We start from the raw sequence: 23,772 nt of genomic DNA on the forward strand, positions 1-23,772 counted from the left end.
TCCATTATCCTCGTTTTTCTTTTGTTGATGTTCATCTTATACCCTCCTTTCAAGACACTGTCCATTCCGTTCAACTGCTCTTCCAAGTCCTTTGCTGTCTCTGACAGAATTACAATGTCATCGGCAAACCTCAAAGTTTTTATTTCTTCTCCGTGGATTTTAATACCTACTCCGAACTTTTCTTTTGTTTCCTTTACTGCTTGCTTAATATACAGATTGAATAGCATCGGGGAGAGGCTACAACCCTGTCTCACTCCCTTTCCAACCACTGCTTCCCTTTCATGTCTCTCGACTCTTGTAACTGCCATGTGCTTTCTGTACAAATTGTAAATAGCCTTTCGCTCCCTGTATTCTACCCCTGCCACCTTCAGAATTTGAAACAGATTATTCCAGTCAACCTTGTCAAAAGCTTTCTCTAAGTCTACAAATGCTAGAAATGTAGGTTTGCCTTTCCTTAATCTTTCTTCTAAGATAAGTCGTAGGGTCAGTATTGCCTCACGTGTTCCAACATTTCTACGGAATCCAAACTTATCTTCCCCGAGGTTGGCTTCTACCAGTTTTTCCATTCGTCTGTAAAGAATTCGCGATAGTATTTTGCAGCTGTGACTTATTAAACTGATAGTTCGGTAATTTTCACATCTGTCAACACCTGCTTTCTTTGGGATTGGAATTATTATATTCTTCTTGAACTCTGAGGGTATTTCGCCTGTCTCATACATCTTGCTCACCAGATGGTAGAGTTTTGTCAGGACTGGCTCTCCCACAGCTGTCAGTAGTTCTAATGGAATGTTGTCTACTCCCGGGGCCCTGTTTCGACTCAGGTCTTTCAGTGCTCTGTCAAACTCTTCACGCAGTATCATATCTCCCATTTTATCCTCATCTACATCCTCTTCCATTTCCATAATATTGTCCTCAAGAACATCGCCCCTGTATAGACCCTCTATATACACCTTCCACCTTTCTGCTTTCGCTTCTTTGCTTAGAACTGGGTTTCCATCTGAGCTCTTGATATTCATGCAAGTGGTTCTCTTTTCTCCAAAAGTCTCTTTAGTTTTCCTGTAGGCAGTATCTATCTTACCCCTCTTGAGATAAGCCTCTACATCCTTACAGTTGTCCTCTAGCCATCCCTGCTTAGCCATTTTGCACTTCCTGTCGATCTCATTTTTGAGATGTTTGTATTCCTTTTTGCCTGCTTCACTTACTGCATTTTTGTATTTTCTTCTTTCATCAATTAATCAGTATCTCTTCTGTTACCCAAGGATTTCTACTAGCCCTCGTATTTTTACCTACTTGATCCTCTGATTCCTTCACTATTTCATTCCTCAAAGCTACCCATTCTTCTTCTACTGTATTTCTTTCCCCCATTCCTGTCAATTGTTCCCTTATGCTCTTCCTGAAACTCTGTACAACCTCTGGTTCTTTCAGTTTATTCAGGTCCCATGCCCTTAAATTCCCACCTTTTTGCAGTTTCTTCAGTTTTAATCTATAGGTCATAACCAATAGATTGTGGTCAGAGTCCACACCTGCCCCTGGAAATGTCTTACAATTTAAAATCTGGTTCCTAAATCTCTGTCTTACCATTATATAATCTATCTGAAACCTTCTAGTATCTCCAGGGTTCTTCCATGTATACAGTCCTCTTTCATGATTCTTGAACCAAGTGTTAGCTATGATTAAGTTATGCTCTGTGCAAAATTCTACCAGGCGGCTTCCTCTTTCATTTCTTAGCCCCAATCCATATTCACCTACTACGTTTCCCTCTCTTCCTTTTCCTACTACCGAATTCCAGTCACCCATGACTATTAAATTTTTGTCTCCCTTCACTACCTGAATAATTTCTTTTACCTCATCATACATTTCATCAATTTCTTCATCATCTGCAGAGCTAGTTGGCATATAAACTGGTACTACTGTAGTAGGTGTGGGCTTCGTGTCTATCTTGGCCACAATAATGCGTTCACTACGCTGTTTGTAGTAGCTTACCTCCACTCCTATTTTTTTATTCATTATAAAACCTACTCCTGCATTACCCCTGTTTGATTTTGTATTTATAACCCCGTATTCACCTGACCAAAAGCCTTGTTCCTCCTACCACCGAACTTCACTAATTCCCACTATATCTAACTTTAACCTATCCATTTACCTTTTTAAATTTTCTAACCTACCTGCCCGATTAAGGGATCTGACATTCCACACTCCGATCTGTAGAACGCCAGTTTTTTTTCTCCTGATAACGGCGTCCTCTTGAGTACTCCCCGCCCGGAGATCCGAATGGGGGACTATTTTACCTCCGGAATATTTTACCCAAGAGGACACCATCATCATTTAATCATACATCATCGTTTAATCATACAGTAAAGCTGCATGGCCTCGGGAAAAACTACGGCTGTAGTTTCCCCTTGCTTTCAGCCGTTCGCAGTACCACAACAGCAAGGCCATTTTGGTTAGTGTTACAGGACCAGATCGGTCAATCATCCAGACTGTTGCCCCTGCAACTACTGAAAAGGCTGCTGCCTCTCTTCAGGAACCACACGTTTGTCTGGCCTCTCAACAGATACCACTCTGTTGTGGTTGCACCTACGGTACGGCTATCTGTATTGTTGAGGCACGCAAGCCTCCCCACCTACGGCAAGGTCCATGGTTCATGGGGGGGGGGGGGGGGGGGGGTGTTAGTAAGCGAAAAATGTAGAAAATAAAATTATCCACAAACCATTCTCTTCATTTACTTTGTTTCTCCGTGTATTATTGAAACATAGACAGTGGAATAAATGGCATAAATTTAAAATGGGCGTAATGTTAACTTTTTAGGCAGATACTTTATCTCAATAAAAGTCTGTAATTTTTATTTGTCAGAAGCCTCTTGAAGGAAAGGATTTACTCATATAATCAGGGTTGTCTTATACATGGGTTAAATATGGTAACTCAGCTGCACATAGCTGTCTGTCTTTGATGCATAATAAATGATTGGAAACTTATAAAACTCTTTGACAAGCTACTGAAGAGGGCAACAATAAGTGCATCATTGTTACACTTTTTACACAATGTGTGTATTACAGATTGTGTGTGGTCCTTTTGGAAACACATTCAGTCTACTACACTCTAGAAAAATGTCGTACATAGAGTTATCAAATGGGTTTCATTAATGTGCTAGAGCTATATAACAGTTGGGGTGCATATCACGTTTACCATGTGACTTACCAGGATGCTTTGCAGAATAAAAACACTGTACTTAGCTGTGATAAGCATAATCCACACATCGCACAGACATCATAAGGAACAGCATAATTTTCGTTCTGTAAAAACAGTGGTCTGTGATTAATGATCCAAGAACTATCTACATAAATATTGACAGAAATCAATCCTTGGAAACTGCAGCAAGGAATATCAGCAAAGGAAAAAGACAGATTGCTACTGACTGTAAAGATGACACATCAAGTTGCAGACAGTCACAATTAAAAAGACACTTACATAAAGCTTTCAGCCACAGCCTTTGTCAGTAACACACACACACACACACACACACACACACACACACACACACACACACAGAAAAGCAAGCATACCTCATGCACACGCAACCGCCAACTCCAGCATCTCGGGCTAGCCTGAGATGAGATGCCGGAGTTGAGGGTCGTGTGTGCGTGAGGTGTGTTTACTTGTGTGTTTGTGAATGGTGTGTGTGTGTGTGTGTGTGTGTGTGTGTGTTTTACTGACAAAGGCTGTGGCTGAGAGCTTTATGTAAGTGTCTTTTTAGTTGTGACTGTCTGCAACTTAATGTGTCTTCTTTGTGGTAAGTAGCAATCTGTTTTTTCCTACATTGTAAATATTGACAGGTATGGTCATTTCTCAAATTACTGTACTGAGGAATGCATGTGTAACAAGGTGGAAGGAATAACAGATTACTAAATAGTAATCACTGATGAAGATAGATGGCTCATTTAATTCAGTACCTGGTAGCAGCTCGGACACAAGGCACTTAAAAGAAGTAGCTAGATGAGGGAATAACCTCCCATGTTAAAAACAGTGTGTAGACGCTGCTTCTGTAGCAGCCATAGGGTTAAAAAATACATTTAAGCCAAAGGACTGGGAGAGGATAGAATAAAGATGGCAGTATGGAAAATACTAACCTGTACTGTATTATTCTTGAAGCATGTTAGTGCCACCAGTTCCAAAATGCTGAAAATTCTGTGCATGCTTAGACACCAACATAGGGCCCAGTGGCATATGTGGATGTCGATTGTGGTGCTAACTATAAAATAAATCTATACTTTATGGGAAGCAAGACCATGAGGATGTGTAGTCTTCAGTATGCACTCATGGTTAAGTTGTTTTAGGGTTGCATACAGATGTATGGTACTGTCAGGATATATCATAATTACTCTGACTAAGTAAGATACCAATTGCATCCTCACACTTCATGTTCCGAAATTCACAGCAGTTTTGGTGGAGGATCATGTTGTACAAACTTCCATAAATGTAAGGCAGCATAGGAATTTAATCCTGATGAGAAAACTTTAGCAAAAGATATGCAAGGAAAAGTATAGACACTCATTCAGTCTATTGCAACTCTTCATGTTTATTTAACTAGCAAAAACAATTTGTTGTGTTCTCCTCCCCTCCCCTCCCCTCCCCCTCCTGTAATTGTGGAAGGAAATTAAGGAGCCGTTACTTATTTAGTTTTAAGTAACACATGTAGTCATTAATCTATGATCCACAATTTTGTTAGTTCCAGTCTTAATGTAAGATTGATTGTGCTTTAAGAATGTTTGTTTTTACTATATTAAAAAACTGATAAAGCACAGTTAACATTTCAGACACTTGGGAAGAGATTTCTCCCTACCAAGAAACTGTACAGATACAAATAGTACTGGGTTATTATATTAGATCATTCGTGTTCAAATACCATATTTTTGCATTTCAATTCCAATTCTATGGCCTTGAAAAATGTTTCACTACAACCAAATACCAATATAATGCAGCATACAAAGATTTTAGTATATGAGAACAGCCATAAAAATCTTCAAATTTTTTCCGCTTTCAATCTGTTCACTCTGCTGAGGAGATTAGTTTCTGCTATAATTCGCATGACTTGGATGGTGGCTCTGCACAGAGAGGTGGAGCAGAAGGGAAGTGTGGATGGGATGAGGCGTGTATAAGCATAGCTGCGTTGAGGTGGGAAACAAAGTTCGTGTTGTTAAACTGTGTTTCTGCACAGTCAACAATCAGATTCATTTGGCTGCAGTACATCACATTATAATTCAGATCTGTGAGGAGAATACACAATGTTCTAACTGATTTTGATAATTTGCATACATGGGAGCAATCTTATTTCATCTTGATGAAGCTGCATTAGCTGCTCTACAACTATAGCCCATGTCAAGTTGGAAGGTAAAAACAGCTGAGGCAGCTTTGTGGAGATAACAAGTACTGTTTTTTCAAAAAGTCTATTGTGTAATGACAAGGTCATCAAAATTGGTTACAGTACTTGTCATTTTTGTGTGATTTGGACTGTAGTATAGTACGTAAGCACCTATTGATAAGAAACTGAATTGAAATTGAGTTCACGTGTTCACATCTTAAGTATCCAATCCCTGCAACTTTTTCCATTGTATATAATAGCAGACATTGGTGATGAAAATGACAGTAAGCTGACTTACTGTTTCTACTTTCATTCAGTAATTAGTTATGGTATCATATTCTTTAGTAATTCTTCTTTGTAAAAAAAATTGTCACACTGTACTGTGTAATAAGGATCATATGTGATGACTACTGTAGAATATCTTGATTTTACAATTATACATACTGGCTACAGACTTGCAGCACATTATTGTGTGGAGTTTGTTTTCAGTGATCAGTTGCAGTTTGAAAACACCACCACTCATCATTACAGTAATAGAAAGAAGACCACTCCACAGATAGCAGAAGCATTAAGTTGTCAACAGGCTCACACAAAGATAGAGGAAACTTGCTAGCTTTCAGAATGATTTCAGAATGATTTTTGTGTGTGTGTGTGTGTGTGTGTGTGTGTGTGTGTGTGTGTGTGTGGGCGCGGGCACGCGCACGCACGCATGTTTCACTTTGCATGAAAAAGAATTACAGGTATCAAAGATTAATGCAAAACACAGCCTTGTAAATGGCCACATTTTGTCATTTTTTTCAGTGACTAAGAGAATGTTAATAAACTAACTTCATGGTGAGAGACCGCATGTATGATTCTTGGAACAAGCAAACCACTAACCATCTTCTTCAAATAACTTGAGGGAATGTTGCACAGCAACTTCATTGAAAACAATTTATATCTCAACAAGTAATCCTCCCATCTTGTTGTAAAGCTTTTCCACTTTCTGCTTTGGAAATACATGTATCAGAGTTTATGATGAATTTAACTGGCAGCATTTTTGCGAGTTATTAGAATAGTACATAGTGGGAAAACTTAAAGTTCACAACACAGTCGATATTCTGACAAACATAGCCAGTTCTTTAACCACAAGTCTTTAAAACTGAGATCTCTTGTCACCTTACTTCATTCCAAAGTATACATCATAATACAATTGTCACAGCAATCCGAGTCTGTGCGCAAACCAGCTAGTTGTAAATTTATGATGATCGCTTTGTCTCGTTTCTGGTCTTTACCTTCCTGTCAAAATTCTCTTCCTGTAGCTTTTCATGTGCCACAGTCTGTCTGTCCAAGCTGAATGGGATATGTCCGTTGCCTCATGTAGAAGTGATCCAGTGTGTGCACCTTGAATGTTTTGCTCTTTTCTGCTGCATAGCTCAAATTAATTCAGTTAGATTATACTGACAGGAGTATGGTGGTAAATGCCAAATTCTGTGACCACATTCACTGCAAGTAAGGAAAGTTCATACATTTTCTTGTATGACTTGTTTAAATTAATGAGTTACAGGATTTTAGCACAGGTCTGGTTTATATTGCGTGGAATATTTTCAATTTTAAGGCAGAACATGATACCTGCATTCCTGTTTGTACTTGGTGTTTCCTCTGTAACTGATGAATGGTAACTGGCATTCTCCATTACAGTGACCAGTTTAGGAGCACTCATGTTTCTTACACCTGAACACAAATTTTTTCTCAGGAATGAAGCCAGAATGCAGCATAATTATCTGAGAACATTTTTCCTTTGGGCACTTTAAAATCACCAGTACCATAACGCATTTTCTGGCAAGTTTTCCTGGAATAATTCCGATTCCCACTTGCTTTGAGGTAATACACTGTTAAACTACCTTCCTGTCTTGTTTTGTGCATCTTTTTGAGGGATGTGGCCCATTCGAACAGCTATGTCAGTTCTTTTCATCATCACTTTCTTCTACCATTACTTTTATTGTATTTTAATCACTGTCTCTTAAAACTGTTTGCATTGACAAAGTGCAATATTTGAAACCAATTGTCTCATGCACGATTGTAACTAGTGTTTGTGACATCAGATGTTCACCATTTGTATATGGAAGAAAGTTGCATACATCATTCCATGCCCAGACCATTGCATAACAAGAGTAGTGCATTGAAATGTCTAACTTGCATGTGCATTCACATTGAAACTGGTGGATATGGACCGAATGCAACATTGCATCCATTCATAGTGAAATGGTCTCAACAATTTGACCAAGATTGTACAGATGTGCTGTGACGCTGATTGGGAAGGATAGCATCGACATCCAGCTGAGACGACAGTGTCCAGACAGCCTAGGAGCTAGTTCACATCAGTCGTAGACATAGCTCAGCAGATGGGTGTGTAAAGGCAGTGTTCACTCCTTCATCGAAGATCGTTCACTGTATCGGGAATTGTGTATATTCTGGGTTCCGCTATACTGCACTATGCAGTTTCGATCATTTCAGCAAGCTAAAAGAACACATGGGGGTGAATGAGTTTCCAATTATGAAGTACTTGACACAGTGGTTCTCGAATGTAAAGTTACTTGACTGCCATAACAATGTGTCTTACACCATGTAGTCCACATGTACATTTCAAACATGGGATACCCTAAAACATCCTTGGCAGAACCATCCTGTTGTATTATAGGTTTCTTGTGATTATGATGCTTTCCAGAGGACACTAAACAAACTTATGACATTTCTACAACACTGACATTTTTGTTTACAATTCGCTGCATGCTTCTGCAGTCTGTTCTTGTGTCTTCACAATGTCAACAATAAGAGTCTCACTTTCAGATTCACATTTGAAAAAGTTACAAACACGATAAGTAATCCCCCTCACTTGCTTAGGAAACACTTAACTTTTACTACTGTCACACGACACATCTATTTTGAAATTACACTAAAATATTTACAGATACACATTCACAACTATGCTGCTACAAGAAAGACGCCCTGCTTCATGCCACGCTTCGGTGTGGGTGAGCACATATTTTTTATGATTGTTCCCTGTGTTTTATGTTCCGTTTCATGTAAATGTTCTGAGTTTTTTTTCTTGACACCCGTCTCACTATGATACTGAACGGGCGCTGAAGACCTTGCTGTCGTGCGCCCACAAACCCCTTCTACTACTACTACTACTACTACTGCTGCTGCTACAAGAAAATGTCATCAACAATTGAATGAATAATTGAGTCGCTCTGTGAATGAAATTGTGTTGTCGTAAAGTACGGCAGCAGTGCAGCCTGCGGGAGAGATTCTCACCATCTAGTAGTAACTTGTGGATAAGTACTTGGAAATAGAATGATTCTCATTGACTGCCAGTGGTTAGTAGAGGGGGATGTGCAGAATGTTTGAAAGCTGTGTTGTTGTCTTACTACATGATGCAGACTATAAAAATTATGCAGACAACTTCTGTCGTAAAAAAAAATAAAATTATGTAGCCCATTACTCACTCTTTTGTTTTGTACATCCAGGTTTGGAATCTGAAATTTGAAATGAATGAGAGAATTTTTCAAACTTCATTCTTTTTATATTTGCTGTGTATTATACAAGTGCTATTATCTTACATTGTGTCTTTCCAGAGTTCTGCTTGGCGTTAAAAAGGCTCCTGGATTGCTTTGTTGCTGTAGCAGGACGTTTGCATGAAGTTCATAACATGGTGGAGAATCAAAAGGAACAGTATTTAAATTTACTAAAATATTTTTTGAAAGATACAACAAATGTATTTGAAGAAGACAATAAAAAATCATCAGACACAACAAAAACAAAATCTCCAACAATATCAACAGGGCCTACAGCTTTCTCTGGTAAGTTTAGTGAACACTGAAAACTCCTTGTTCTTTAATGTTTAGAGCAAAGGATTTATCTGCTGGCTGGATATTTTCCAATGTTCTAGACTTATGTTGGCAATATGTATCTGAGACTAGGCCATATCATTGTAATAACAAAGCTAATTAAAATTAAGTGCAACTTAAATGGTTTTTTCTTATTGGGATTGAAAATAACGATGATGATGGGAAATGCTAAAGATAATTGGTGGGTCATTGGAACGCAGTGTTAGTTCAGAAGTTTTTGAACTTTAACGCATCTACTGCATGGTCATATACGAGGTGTGTTCAGAAAGTGTCAGGAATTTTCATTTTTTGCAAATAATTTTATTTATTCATCTACATTAATGTTATCGCCTTCAGAGTCGTCCCCATTAGATATTATGTACTTATGCTAGCACTTCTTCCAATCACTGAAACACTTTTGTAACTCAGTCTTTGGAATAGCACTTAGCTTTTTCAACAATGTACTTTTAATCTTGTCTTAGCTTGGAAAATGAAGGTGCTTTAAGGTTCTCTTTATTTTTGGAAAAATAAAAGTCACACAGGAGGTTGGGGCACAATTACCATGTTGTTTTTCATCAAAAATTCATGAACAAGCAATGAGGTTGAGCAGATGCATTACCATGGTACAAAGGCATGAATTGTTTCGCCAAAAATCTGGTCATTTTTTCTGAATGCTTCCTGCAAACAGCATTGAACTTGTAGGTACTAAACCTTGTTGGTCGTATGACCTTCTGACAAGAACTCATGATGCACTATATCGAGCTTTTTTTTTAGTTGTGGCAATCCAGAATGCCTCCCATAGAATGAATAAGTCATGGTTTCGATGTCATGCCCATAACGCGTGTTTCATCACCTGTTATAACACATTTCAGTAGTACCACATTGTTGACTTCATTTAGCAGCACCTGAGCAACTTCCATTTGCCACTGTTTGTGCTTGAAATTCGACACCTTTGGCACAAATTTTGCTGTCACATGTTTCATACCCAAAACATCTGAAAAGATTTAACGGCAAGATCAAGTTGATATGCCAACATCATCATCAACTTCTCTGATTGCGATTTAGTGATAGTTCATGATCATTTCTTTAACTTTTTCCATATTTTCATCAGTTGTTGTTGTTGTTGTTGTTGTTGTTGTTGTACTGGGCGGTCCTGAACATTTGTCATTTTTAACTTCTTCGCAGCCATTTTGGAAATGCTTACACCATTCGTAAACCCTTGTTTTACTCATATCAGGCTCATCAAAAGCAATATGCGACATTCCTAAAAATGTGTTACATTGTATTCCCTTTTTGTGGAAAATATAATGTGCATTCTCTGATCCATTTTTGAAACAAATCAGTAATTGTCACTCATAAGCAAACACATGTAACCATCTTGACAACTGATGACAGACTTAACATCCAGTATGGCTTTCAGTGTACAGATAAATTTCAGCATGTTTACTAACACAACAACAAAAAATCGTGTGAATCGGGCTAATACAACACATGAAATTACAAAATTGCCAATACTTTTTAAACATATACCATACACACAAACAGGCAAACAACAAAAAATATTAATTAACAGCAAAATGGTTTTAATTTAAGATTGGATTTATTGAGTTCGAAATCTTGAAGGGGGGAAAAATAAATAAATAAAATCTGCACATTAATATTCTGTGGCTGATACTGAGATACATGTACTAATTACGTCAACAGAGATATCAACCAAGTAATATCAAAACACTGAAAAGATTCACATCTTTTGGGGAAACCTATCAGTCGTAAGTTTCCACAGTTTAAAGAACGATGCCACATCAGGTGGATTTTAGGTTTTAAGTCTACCCCTTTATCCATATTTCCTAATAGCTGCATTTAAAAAATTCATTAGTACTTCACACTCTGTGTTATAATGCAAATTTTGTGTGGAAAATGTAAGATTTACACTGTAAACTACAGTCAGAAAAATATTTGTCTTCATAGTTTCAAATTACCAATTGCAAATAAGAATTTTTGAAGCTTCCGCAGTTAAGTTGTAAATACAAAGACTTTCATTCAGTCTCCTGTCCCATTGTTATTAGAAGGTGTTGTTAACTTGGAATAGATTTCAAGGGAATAATATGTGACTTCCTCCAGGAATCGTACTAAATGTATGTATATATGATCACCACTTTTGTGGCTTTTGTGCCATTCACAAGAAATACTTCACAATGAAGTTGTCAATACACATATAGAACAGTGGATTCAAGTAAACGGAAAACATTGTGTGAGATTTTTGTGAGCAATGGATTTTTCTATGTCAGTATTGCTTGAAGTGGACACTATCCGTATTGCTTTCTTCCAATCATGTAAGATTTCATTTTGGTTTTTTAATGTCGATTGAAATAGGAAATGTCCATAGTTCATATTACTGGCATTTTATTCAGCTTCAGGTTTTGTCAGTGTGATTAATGATGTGCTTCTGTGTGTTTTGCTGAGCTGTTGTTTCCATTTTATGCACAATATTTCAGTGTATGAGCCAGATGTTTTCTTCGGGTGCTATGAATTTTGCTGTTATATGAAGAAGATGCCTAGGTTGACATCAAAATAGTGTGCATAAATGGACATTGTAACTTGGTGGAACACTCAGAAGCATACCATTAATCAAGTTTGCACTTAAACATTTTACCCAACACTTACTTATAATGAATATATCCAGTTGGCCATTACACAAGTGCTATTTTATATAGTTTAGATTAGGAAATAATACTGAATGATTCTTTCAACATTTAACAGGATCTATCTTGTTAACATTTTCTTAACTAATTTAAAGAGTAGAGAAACCATGAAATGATAGACCATGTCTTTACATCTGTGTGTGATTAAGTGGTACAAAACCTTTATATAAATATTATCCTTAAATTGGAATTTACACTAACTGAATGTTAACTACCTTTTTATTTTCGGTTTGTAATTTTTTTCAGCTCTGGGAAATCAAGGTTTTGGATTGATATCATCATTGCTTTCAAAAGCTCAACTACCTTCAAGCAATCCATTAGGTAAATAATGTGGTTATGTTATTGTTTGAGTTACCATATTTCAATTGCTTGTTCGTGGGCATAGTTGTTTCTGAAAATATTACTCCTTCCACCCTCTCTTTGCACTATTCATTAACCGCTTAAATCTTTTCTAAGGTCTGACCTGGAATTATTGAAATGTTTCATTTAAGAGGTCTGTAAAATGTTAAAGTATGCTACTTCAGTTTTAAATTGCTTTTCTAAATTGCATATGGCATTTATTTTGCCAGATATTGGCAGGGCTTTCTTTTTTGATATAAATTATTTGTACTTTGTTCTGTTGAGGAGATATTTGTCAGTAGTAAGTGAAATGTGTTGACTACTGCAGTTAAATTCTAAACACTTGTTAATTACAGTTTTTTTGTTTTTCTGTAGTTTGTGTTTATTATCTGTTGTACTTTCATTAAAGTTGTAAATGCTCATGAAATGGAAGAATATATGAATTAAATGAAGCATTTTATGTAATTTTTTTACCTTCATACTGTTTACTAAGTATTTAAAGAAACAGTTGTAGTTATTTAAGAGACTCTGCATATCTCTGAATCTGTGAATTGAAAGAGCTCAAAAAACACAGACACAAATGGGGAGGGGGCGCTAATTACCTGACCCTCCATGTTTCACTTTTGCTTCAGTTTTTGTTAGTGTGACTTCCTAACAGCTGGGGATAAATTGTTGTTCCCTAAGTACAATTATCTTTTGTAGACAACACTCTATAGTGCCGCATGGAAGCCATCCCTCATATAAAACAGTGCAAAAGCCTTAGAATGACCATTGCTTTTTCTGCATATACTTTAAAATTATTTTGGCTATAGTTACTTTGCTGTTGTTCCTTACAGTAGTTCCTTGATATTTATTTTTGAGTGTAGTTGTAGTTAAATGGTCACCCCTATAGACTCCATTGACTAGAAAACCATTTTTTAAATATTTCTACTTGGAGAAATGTAGTTGTTAGTGTTGATCTTTTCTTTAGTGTCTGTTACATAAAATGAAAATTGGAATCCATGATCGTACCAATAAGTACAACCCTTCTTTTTTCATAATCAGGTAGGTGATACTTATCTATTATCAATCAAATTTTTTCTTTAGTATTGTTAAAGGATGGTTTGTTAGCATCGACAGTATTTTTTCAGTTAATGTTACTATAGTCCTCATGTTAATCAATAAGTGTTATTATTGTTGCACTGCTGATATAGCTAATGATACTAATATTTGTGGTACAATACGTGTCAAATATATATTTTATTGTTTTGTAATAAAATCAAGATTGCACAAGGAACTATTTTTTTATGGTGTTGTGTGTGGAAAATGACTGAAAAGCTATCCAATACATCTAACCTATGGGACTGAGGCATTGCCTTCCACTGATACGGAGACAGCAGGTGGTGCTTGCCTCTCCTGCTCTAACAGAAATCTCTCGTCTGTCATAGTTTGAGCAACTACAGAGGGAAAAGAAGAGGATGTTAGCTGCAGTTAGTTCCATTCCTCCCTCGTAGAGAAGATAGTATCATGGAAACAGAATGAATCCAGTGTACACTAATTGTGTATTTCAGAAGGAATTGTCTGGCAGGTTGAAGTGTCCATCGCAGGAGAAATTGAGAGCACATGTCGCAGTCGGCTGCAAATTGTTACACGAACAATATCTGTTACATGGGATGTAAGAACATTCTGAGTTGTTTTTGGAGATGGGTGGAAGTGGTGAAGACACTTAGTTCCATTTATAAAGTCTTAACAAAGCTGTTGATTTGCAGCATCATTCTCAGGTCTGATTAGGGGTTTGTTGGTGGAGAGTCAAGTGTAACAGCTAACGAGAGACTTGGTAAACTCAGTGACGAGTTCAACTGTAGTTTCCTCTCAACCTGCACTACGAGCTGGAGACTCATAAAGTTACCCTGCATAGGTAAGATGTGTATCAGAATAAGTCACTTGGGTGGCTGAGTATGAATGGAGAGTACAGGGGATTTTTTTAGGTTACACAAAATTCCAAGATCCTTTGTTAAAAAGCCAGTATCATACAAACCAATAAAAACAAACCTGATAGCAAATGCAGAGATAATCTTAAAATATTGGTTGTTAACTGTTGAACCATTCATAGCAAAGTTTCAGAAAACCTGTATCTCCTAGAAGGCAGTCTCACCTGCGTCATATTAGAAAGAGAGATTTGATTGAAACCGAAGGTAGAGACAACATGTTTGGCATTCATCAGAAAGAAAAATTAAACTCCCTCAGCAGTGAAAGCAGAAACACAAGACACATAGTAATAGTAGAATTCAATTGGTCCAATATGAACTGGGAAAATTCTGGATTTGAAAGAAATATTTTAGATTACTTGGCTACAGATTGACTCCAATCTTGTCAATGATGTGATAGAAAGAGAGAAATTAGTGAATGTAATGCTATTACAGGGATGATGGCGATCAAAGGCAAAAATGTCATCAAGAAAACAGTGAGAATATTTGTGATGAGTTGAACTGATAGTCTTGGACAATCTACTTAAAACAGGAACTGAGAACAAGAAAAGAACAAAATAATCTGATCTAGATAAATAAAGTAGTAAAAGATGACAAAGAGTCTCTTTCATATAATGCTACCATTCAGAATGTTGTAGAAAAAAAAAAAACTCTCACTACAAAAGAAAACAGCAGGAAATACGTAGGGGAAATTTTTCACGGCTTTTCACCCATAAGAAGGGTTGTGTGTTAAGCCTACAGAATTTTCCACAGTCACTTGTAGCAAAAGATTAATAAGAAAATGCAAGGAAGATGTGTTTGCATGTAACATAAATGGACAGACCCAAATCTTCCATCTCATTTCTCATGGATCAGTCTGGTGTTGACACTGAAGGACACAGACAAAATATTAAAGCCAATAAAGAATACTTACGAAATAGTAGAAGCATTTAGTCATTAACAGGTACAGAAAAATGAATGAAAACTTTGCTAGCTTTCAGACAAACCCTTAAATAAGGTAGAGTACACCTACATAAGCACGCATGTGTGTGCCTGCACCATGCGCGCATGGGCGGCCCCACACACACACAAGTGTGGAAAGAAGGGAGAGGCAGCAGAACTTGAACACTGGGGCCAGTGGGGTTGCACAATGGGCAATGACAGTGGCGTTTTCGTGTGGGTAGGGTGGGATGATACGACAAACCAAGGGGAAACTGTTTGGTAGAGTGTGTCGGTGCAGTGGGTTAGCAGAGACTGAGGCCAAGAGGATTGCAGGAATGAAGGATGTATTGCAAGGATAAGTCCCATCAGCACAGTTCAAAAAAGCTGTTGCTGGGGAAGGGTCCAGATGGCAGAGGTTACTAAGCAGCCATTGAACTCGAGCATGTTGCTCTCAGTGGTGTGTTCTGCTACTGGAAGATCAACTCTGCTCCTGGCCACAGTGTCAAAGTGACCATCCATTCTAGTGGACAGCTGGTTGTGATCATACTCACATAAAATGTGCAGAAATTGCTGCAGAGCTGGTATATGACATGATTGCTTTCATGGGTGGCCCTTCCTCTGATGGGATAGGATAAATCTGTGATGGGACTTGAGTAAGATGTGCTGTGTGAGTTAATTGGGCAGGTCTTGCACCTGTGTCTCCCCTGACCCACGTAGCAAGAGGCTGGGGTGAGAGTAGCTTAGGGATGATTCAGGATAATGTGTAGATTAGATTGGTGGCAAACTATCACTGTGTAAGAAGGGTTGTAGGTAGGATGTCACTCCTTCTCGGGCGCAGTGATAGACAATTGAAGCTCTGGCAAAGAACGTGGTTCAGTCGCTCCAGTCCAGGATGACACTGGGTGCTGAGGGTGCACTCATTTGCACCTGGTTCTTGAAGGTGTTGTTCTGTAGCAACGCCCTGTCCCAAATACCCTTGTTCCATCTGTCTGTCAGTTCATAAAGTATACCTAGCTGTAGTAAAACCCATTCCCACATCCTGTTCCATAAATACTGGCTATGCCATAGAATCTCCCCCCTGCCTCCTCCCAAACAGCCTAATCATAAAAGCTCCCTTCTCAGGATCCTACCCATCCCTCTATGGTAACCTTCAGGTTTTCAAATTCTGCCAACCCATATCACTCACAGACGTATTCCGAAACAAATCTCCATGGTGCAGGCAGCCCAGAACCACTTCTGCTACCTATGAAAGAAATCCTTGCCCTCCAACACCTGGAAGAGCACTTCAGAGACCACCTCCAAAAATTATCAAATGCATTGACATCTTACTCTCATCTCGGAGCATCAGTACCTATCAACACCTATCTTATACCCAGTGAATACCATCATCAGCTCCCCATAGTAACCAGACCATGCCTTGCTGACCTTTTTCATTTCACACAGCCTCAAAGACTCCCACCCAACATTCCATGAAACCCTAAACCAAGCCAAAACACTGTTTTCAACCTATCCAATTAAAATTTCAATTCTACAGAAGTTTCAGTTCTATCCAAAGGTCTCACACCCAGATTCTACCATGCTAGACTTGTCAAAGACGTACTCTGCTTTTCCCAATCCCCAATCCAAACAGTGTAAACACTTCTTTACTACCAGTTCTTCCAACGTAATGCCAACTCTGAATCTTGCGTCTCCCAGTTGACGCCACCATCTAATTGCGACACAACCCTCCCCCTACCACTACCTCATGGTCTCCTTTCAAGAATTTCTTACCCCAAACTCTGCCTGACCATCCTTCCCCAGATTCCTTTCCAAGAATACAAATCACTTAACAGAAGAAATAGCAGTCATCTGCAATCTCAAGGCAGACCATGATGTAATCATCAACCTTGCAGACAAAGACTCCACTGACGTGATGAATCACAGTGACTATCTGACTGAAGGCTTCCACCAACCTGACTCTTGACTCCTCTACATTCAAGCTCTGCCATAGTGATCCCATCCCAGAAGTCCAACATAACCTCCAATCTGTACTCAAATCATTAGGTCCACCCCAGAATCTTTCCCCTGAATCCATCTTCCTCCTCTCCCCAATGACAACCTGCACTCCCACATTCTGCATGCTTCCCAAAATTTCTAATCCCGACAATCTGGGAGGCTCCTGTAGCTAGTTACTGTGCTTCCTCCAAAGCAGTGTATACTCTTATTGTTGACCAATGCCTCCAATCAATTCCTCATGGGCATGCCTCTCATTTCCTTCCCCATTACCATATGAACCGTTACTCATCACTGTTATTGCTACCTCCCTGTACACCAACATCCTCCATACCCGTGGCTTTTTCACTCTCAAATACTATCTCTTCCAGTGTCCTTCAGACTCCAAACCCACTACATTACTCATTATACATCAAACCAATTAAATTCTCACACACTTCTACTTCTCCTTTGATTGGCAGGTATATAAACAAATATGTGTAATGCCCATATGCAACCACATACCACACTTCTTTGCCTACCTGTCAAATACCCATTTAGTGAAAACACACCTTGTCTCTCAAAACCACAAACACTCTATCTGGTTCAGTTTTATTGGACACACCTTCATGATCTGGATCCAGGGCCAGGACACCCTGTACACATTCCTTTGCACCTCTACACATTCTCTCTCATCTGCTTCAACTGGTCCTTCGCAGCTTAAACGTGCCAAATTTCAATTTCAAGGAAAGCAGTTGCTGACAGGTGTGAAAATTACCAAACTATCAGTTTAATAAGTCATGCTTGCAAAATACTAACACTTGTTTGTTACAGAGGTGTGGAAGATCAGTTTGGATTCCGGAGAAATGTAGGAACACGCGAGACATGACTGACCGTACGAATTACCTTAGGAGAAAGATCAAAGAGAGGCAAATGTACACGTAGACATAGAGAAATCTTCTGACGATATTGACTGGAATACTCTCTTGGAAATTCTAAGAGAGCAGGGACCGAAAGGCTATTTGCAACTTGTACAGAAACCAGGCAGTGGTTATAAGAGTGAAGAAGCATGAAAGGGAAGCAGTGGTTGAACAGGGAGTGAGACAGTGATGTAGCTTATCCCCAATGTTATTCAATCTGTATGTTGAACAAGCAGTAAAGGAAACCAAAGAACAATTTGGAGTAGAAATTAAAATTCATGGAGAAGAAATGAAAACTTAAAGGTTTGCCAATGACATTGCAGTTCTGTCAGAGACAGATAAAGGACTTGGAAGAGCAGTTGAACAGAATGGACAGTGTGTTGAAGTGGATAGACATCAACAAAACCAAAACAAGGATAATGTAATGTAGTCAAATTAAATCAGGTGATGCTAAGGGATTAGATTAGGGAATGGGGCACTTTAAGCAATAGGTGTCTTTTGTCGTTTGGCCAACAAAATAACTGATGATTGCCAAAGTAGAGAGAATAATGTAAATTGGCGCTGGGAAGACATTTCCGAAGAAGAGAAATTTGTCAGCGTCGAATGTAGCTTTAAGTGATAGGAAGTCTTTTCTGAAGGTATTTGTCTGGAGTGTAGCCATGTATGGAAGTGAAACATGAATGTTAAACAGTTTACACAAAAAGAGAATAGGAGCTTTCGAAATGCAGTGCTGCTGAAGAATGTTGAAGATTAGATTGGTAGATCATGTAACCAATGAGGACATACTGAAGATAATTGGGGAGACAGGAAATTTGTGGCACAACTTGGCCAAAAGGAAGGACCGGTTTATAGGACACATTCTGAGACATCAAGGATCACCAGTGTAGTGCTGGAGGGAAGTGTAGGGAGTAAATATTATAGAAGGAGACAAAGAGAAGAATACAGTAAGCAGATTGAGAAGGATGTAGGTTGCAGTAGTTATCCAGAGATGAAGAGGCTCACACATGATAGAGTAGCATGAAGAGCCACATCAAACCAGTCTTCAAACTGAAGGCAACAAGAAAACATCATCAGTGTCATACACCCTTAATCCTCCAATAACAACAAAGAATTGCTGCAAAGGAATGCCCCCAATATCATCCTAGAGTGGAGGAACTGAACTACATCCGTCCCCAAGGCTTTGACTGGCTACCACCATGGCCAGAAATGAGGAACTGGAGGGATGATATAAGATGAACATCAGCAAAAGCAAAGCAAGGATAAAGGATAATGGAATGTAGTTCAATCGACTCTGCTCAATTTCTGCAACACCAACTAGCTGTCCAGCAGAATGAATGGGCAATCAACCAAAACATCGATTAGAATGTGCTTTGTGCTGTCATCCAGTAGAACATGCGTAAATGGTATTTAAAAGTAGAGCCAGAACTACAGAGCACAGGAAAAGCTTACCTGTGAATTATTGTTTTGTATAGATCTTGCATGGGTGAGTTGGTAGGGCACGAGGTTGTCGTACCAAAGGTACCCCATTCAAACCCCATGATGACAATTTCTTTTAACTGTTTATGTGTGAAACTGTTATATGGGAGAACATTTTCCTGACATGTAAAAGGCCTTTTAGGAGTTCGTAGCAATGTTCTTTTGATAGTCAGCTTTCAGTTCATTAGTTGAAAGTAGCAAACCTACACAATACATTTGTATAGATAGGTGTGATGTTCTGTTGAACATGTGTGACACAAAAGACACCACTTCTGATGAAGCAGCTAGTGCATTTGTAGTTTTACAGAATAAACATCTGCCATTATTATTATTATTATTATTATTATTATTATTATTATTATTATTATTATTGACTGCAGATGGCAGCGTCACCATACATCAGATGTGCATGTTCTGGCTAGAGTCTCATGTTTGTAAACACATAGACAAATGGGTCTATAGTTGCCATCCAGTGTACACATTACAGGTAATGCTGTTGTGCGATATGAGTCCATGGAACATTATTGACATTCTCGTCGAACTGTTGCATGATGACTGTTGTGTACATACAACAATGGAAATAACTGATGAGAGAAAGTGTGGATCATTCCTATTGGACATAATTGATCAGTGGAATGTGTCGAACGTCACACAAGAGGAAACACTAGATATTGACGAGTGCATCACTCATTTGTAATGAAGTGAATGGACTAGAGTTGACATCTTCAGTATTGTCACCAGAAGGGTCCTCAAGTGGTGGAAATGATGAAACACCACAGAAGGAGAAAAGTATAGAGTTTTACTCTAGAAAAGAGAAAATCAAAATGCTCAAATATTGGCTTAACATCAAAAAGCAGCCAAACTCAACCCAAACATTAGCACATCACATGATGTCTTCAATGAAAAACAGATTTCGCTCTAGATGTTCTGCCAGTGTACGTTGTATGAATGGAAATGGCAGTGGGAAAGTAAAGAGTTAATTTCTGTGAAGGAGACGTACAAACACGTTGCAATGCATGTGATGGAGACCTTTAAACACCTTCATCAGTGAGGTCGATGTGTTCACTGTGTAGACATCAAATTGTAGGCAAAAATGAAAGCAAGTCAGTTAAATTTCCCACGATTTGACACTAGTGACAATTGGTTCTGCACTGGAAGTGTAAAAACAGTAGTGTAAGCCATAAAGACAAATCTTTTGTTATAGTGAAAATGTTCCACAACAGAAACAACATCCAGAAAATGGTAGAGGACTGGCAACAAGCAACTCATGCACTCATGACAGCCTACACAACACAAATATCTACAACACTGACAAAGGTGGTTTCAACAAGGAGATGACTGTGGGCCACACTCTCGCGATTAGAGGTTCTAAAGATATTGTAAGGGTTTTACAGTCTGTTCACATGACAATCCATACATATACAAGTATTGCATTGCTTTCACATATCGGTAAACTTGTTCCAAAGCTGTTCATAGTCCTTCAGAAGCCTTGTTTTTTGAGTACTCATACACATCAATCCATGTTCCCAGCATCAAATTTAATTGTCCACTCTCACTCCTCTGGCAAAATGACCAAAGAACTGCTAAGGACATTTCTTCAAGAATCAGTAGTGGAACAAATCAGTGGAGAGAAACTTTTGCTAATACAGGAATCTTACAGGTTCCACAAAGACACTAGTATTCTTCATGACCTGCATGTACAAAATAACCTACAGGAAGACAAAATCGCAAGTCATGTAATTCCAGCAAACACAACCTCCATTTGTTTACTGTTTGATCTTCATTTGTTCAGAATGTACAAGTAGATGATTTGTAAAATGTCCAGTGCTGTTCGAGAATCTTCAGAAGAGATTAGCCTGCAACAATGGAGTGATCTGCGTTCCCTCACGTACAATCAGTTATGTTCTCCAAATTTCTATAATTGTCACTGTCACTGCTAGGTAATGGCTAAACTTGTTGACAAACTCAGACCCTTTGAAACTTTGATAAAGTTCTGTTTCACACAAGCTTTCATTCGGCAATCTACAGAGTGAATGCACAAATGTGGGATTCATAAAATATGCTTGGTGTACGAAAGTAATTTGCTTCACACACTTCTTCATATGCAACCTTTGTTCCTGAATTAATGGCACTGTGTGTGTGTGTGTGTGTGTGTGTGTGTGTGTGTTTTGGGGGGGAGGGCAGGAGACTCATGTTTGCATTAATTTTTGAATGTTATGTTCCTATTTTGTTATTGTTATTAATATTACTTCCGCATGTGTGATGCAGTTGTTTCATTATTTTACTGTTCTGATTGTATATTCTGTGAAACTACAGATGTGCTCTATAGGTTTACTGCTTTCAAAGAAATGAAATTAAAGCTGACTGCCAAGAGAACATTGCTGTAAACTCCAACAACCCTTTTATGTGTCACAAACATGTTTTCCCATGGCTTTCACACATAATACAGTAAAAAAAATTGTCATTGTTGTAGTTTGAACTCAGGACTCTTGGTACGAAGATTTAACGCTCTACCAACTTCCCCACAAAAGCTGTAGCCATTAGTTACAGTTATGCTTTTCCTGTACTCCATAGTTCTGGTGTTATTTTTAATTTAATTTTCACACCCATTCTGCTGGACCACAGCACATAGTACAAACTAACTCAGAGTTTTGGTTGATACTCTATCTACATACAATGTTTGGTACCAATCCAATTGTCTGACATCTGAAGGTTTGGGTGTGAGCACAACATGCTAGAGTTCAACGGCTATTTCACAACCTGTGCGATCTGGATCCTTCCCCCTGCTCTACCCTTTCTGAACTACACAGGTTGTAATTATCTATCAGTACTTTCTCTGCTCCCTCAATCCTCATGACCTCAGTGCCCACGAACCAACACCCACACCCTCTACCCAACATCCTCCTTTTCCATTGTCCTGTCACCATTTCCCAATCCATAACTCCACATTGTTGTAGCCATGTGCCATGCAACCTCACTGGTTCCATTGCCCATGCACCTGCTGCCACTCCCTCCCACTTTTCTATCCTGCACACCTACACACCTCCCTCCAATTCACCAGGTGTCCTTCCCGACCCCTTCCTCTCGCTTCCCACTTTTTTCTCCCTCTGTGTCACCCCCACCCACACCCCGGCACAACTCATAATGCCAGAACACATCAAACTGCAGCCCCTGCACTGTGTTTTCAACCAGCACAATTTAACTGTGCAGGTGTGTATGTATGTACTCTAACTCCTTAAAGATTTGCCTGAAAGCAAGATATTTTTTTAATTCTTTTTTGTGTGCCTTTCAATGACTCAATTGTTCTCGTATTTGGTGAGTTAGCTCCTTCAGTCCTAAATTATTTACATTCTGCCAGAATATCCTTACCAAAAATATTATGACCTACATTTAAAAATGTACCCATGAATGAGGATATTACCCTACCAGTGTTTAACCACTGCACGCAGTTACTGATGGAGGTACTGAAATAGCCCCCAGTATTGAAGATATTTAGACCATGCGAAGGGTACCAGGCCCCAAGTCTGGCAGAATATCTATTCAGTTTTTGAGAATATATAGTGTAGAAAATAGTCCCATTGTGACTGGAAAAAGAGTACATGTCACTTTTGTCTATAAAAAAGGTTGGAAGATTTAATGCATCAAATTACAGACCAATATCTCCAACATCCATGTGTTGCAGCAAAATAATGCCCACCCACACACAGCTATAATTTCTACTGCTTGTCTTCATGCTTTCCAAACACTACCTTGACCAGTGAGGTCACTGGCTATCTCCCAGGTTGAGAACATTTGGAGCAGGACCTTCCAACCAGCTTGTGATTTTGACGATCAAATGCGCCAGTTAGACAGAATTTGGTATGATATCCCTCAGGAGGGCATCCAACAACACTTATCAACCAATTTCGAGCCGAGTAACTGCTTGCTTAAGAGCCCGAGGTGGACCAATGTGTTCTTGACTTGCTCAGTTTGTGAAGCTCTTTCTCTTTAATAAATCATCCAACTTTTCAGAATCTCTACTCATTTTGTTTGTCTGTACATGGACGTCACATCTATTGATTTGTGCCCCACTTGGATAATTCCTTCGTGGTATATCTCTTTTTTTTCCTTAGAGTGTAGCTGAGAAATGTGTAAATGTGAGAAGATTGACTGATTTCCTGAATATGTTTAGTTTATTTTTTGTGATTAAATATTTTGAATTAACTGTTCGTGATTCATCAGTCAGAACTTCCTGGTCTGCAGTAGAAG

General features: G+C 38.6%; 1 protein-coding gene across 2 annotated transcripts in view; it reads left to right on the forward strand.

Annotated features, from left to right (window-relative positions):
- Positions 1-23,772, forward strand: part of LOC126094511 (nuclear pore complex protein Nup58) — a 162,148-nt gene that overhangs the window by 103,545 nt on the left and 34,831 nt on the right. For both annotated transcript variants that reach the window (XM_049908920.1, XM_049908921.1), the window contains exons 6-7: positions 8,977-9,201; positions 12,177-12,251. In XM_049908920.1, the coding sequence (XP_049764877.1) occupies positions 8,977-9,201; positions 12,177-12,251 (300 nt within the window). The remainder of the gene's footprint in view (positions 1-8,976; positions 9,202-12,176; positions 12,252-23,772) is intronic.

Source organism: Schistocerca cancellata, chromosome 8 (assembly GCF_023864275.1).
Source record: "Schistocerca cancellata isolate TAMUIC-IGC-003103 chromosome 8, iqSchCanc2.1, whole genome shotgun sequence".
Taxonomy (NCBI): Eukaryota; Metazoa; Arthropoda; class Insecta; order Orthoptera; family Acrididae; genus Schistocerca; species Schistocerca cancellata.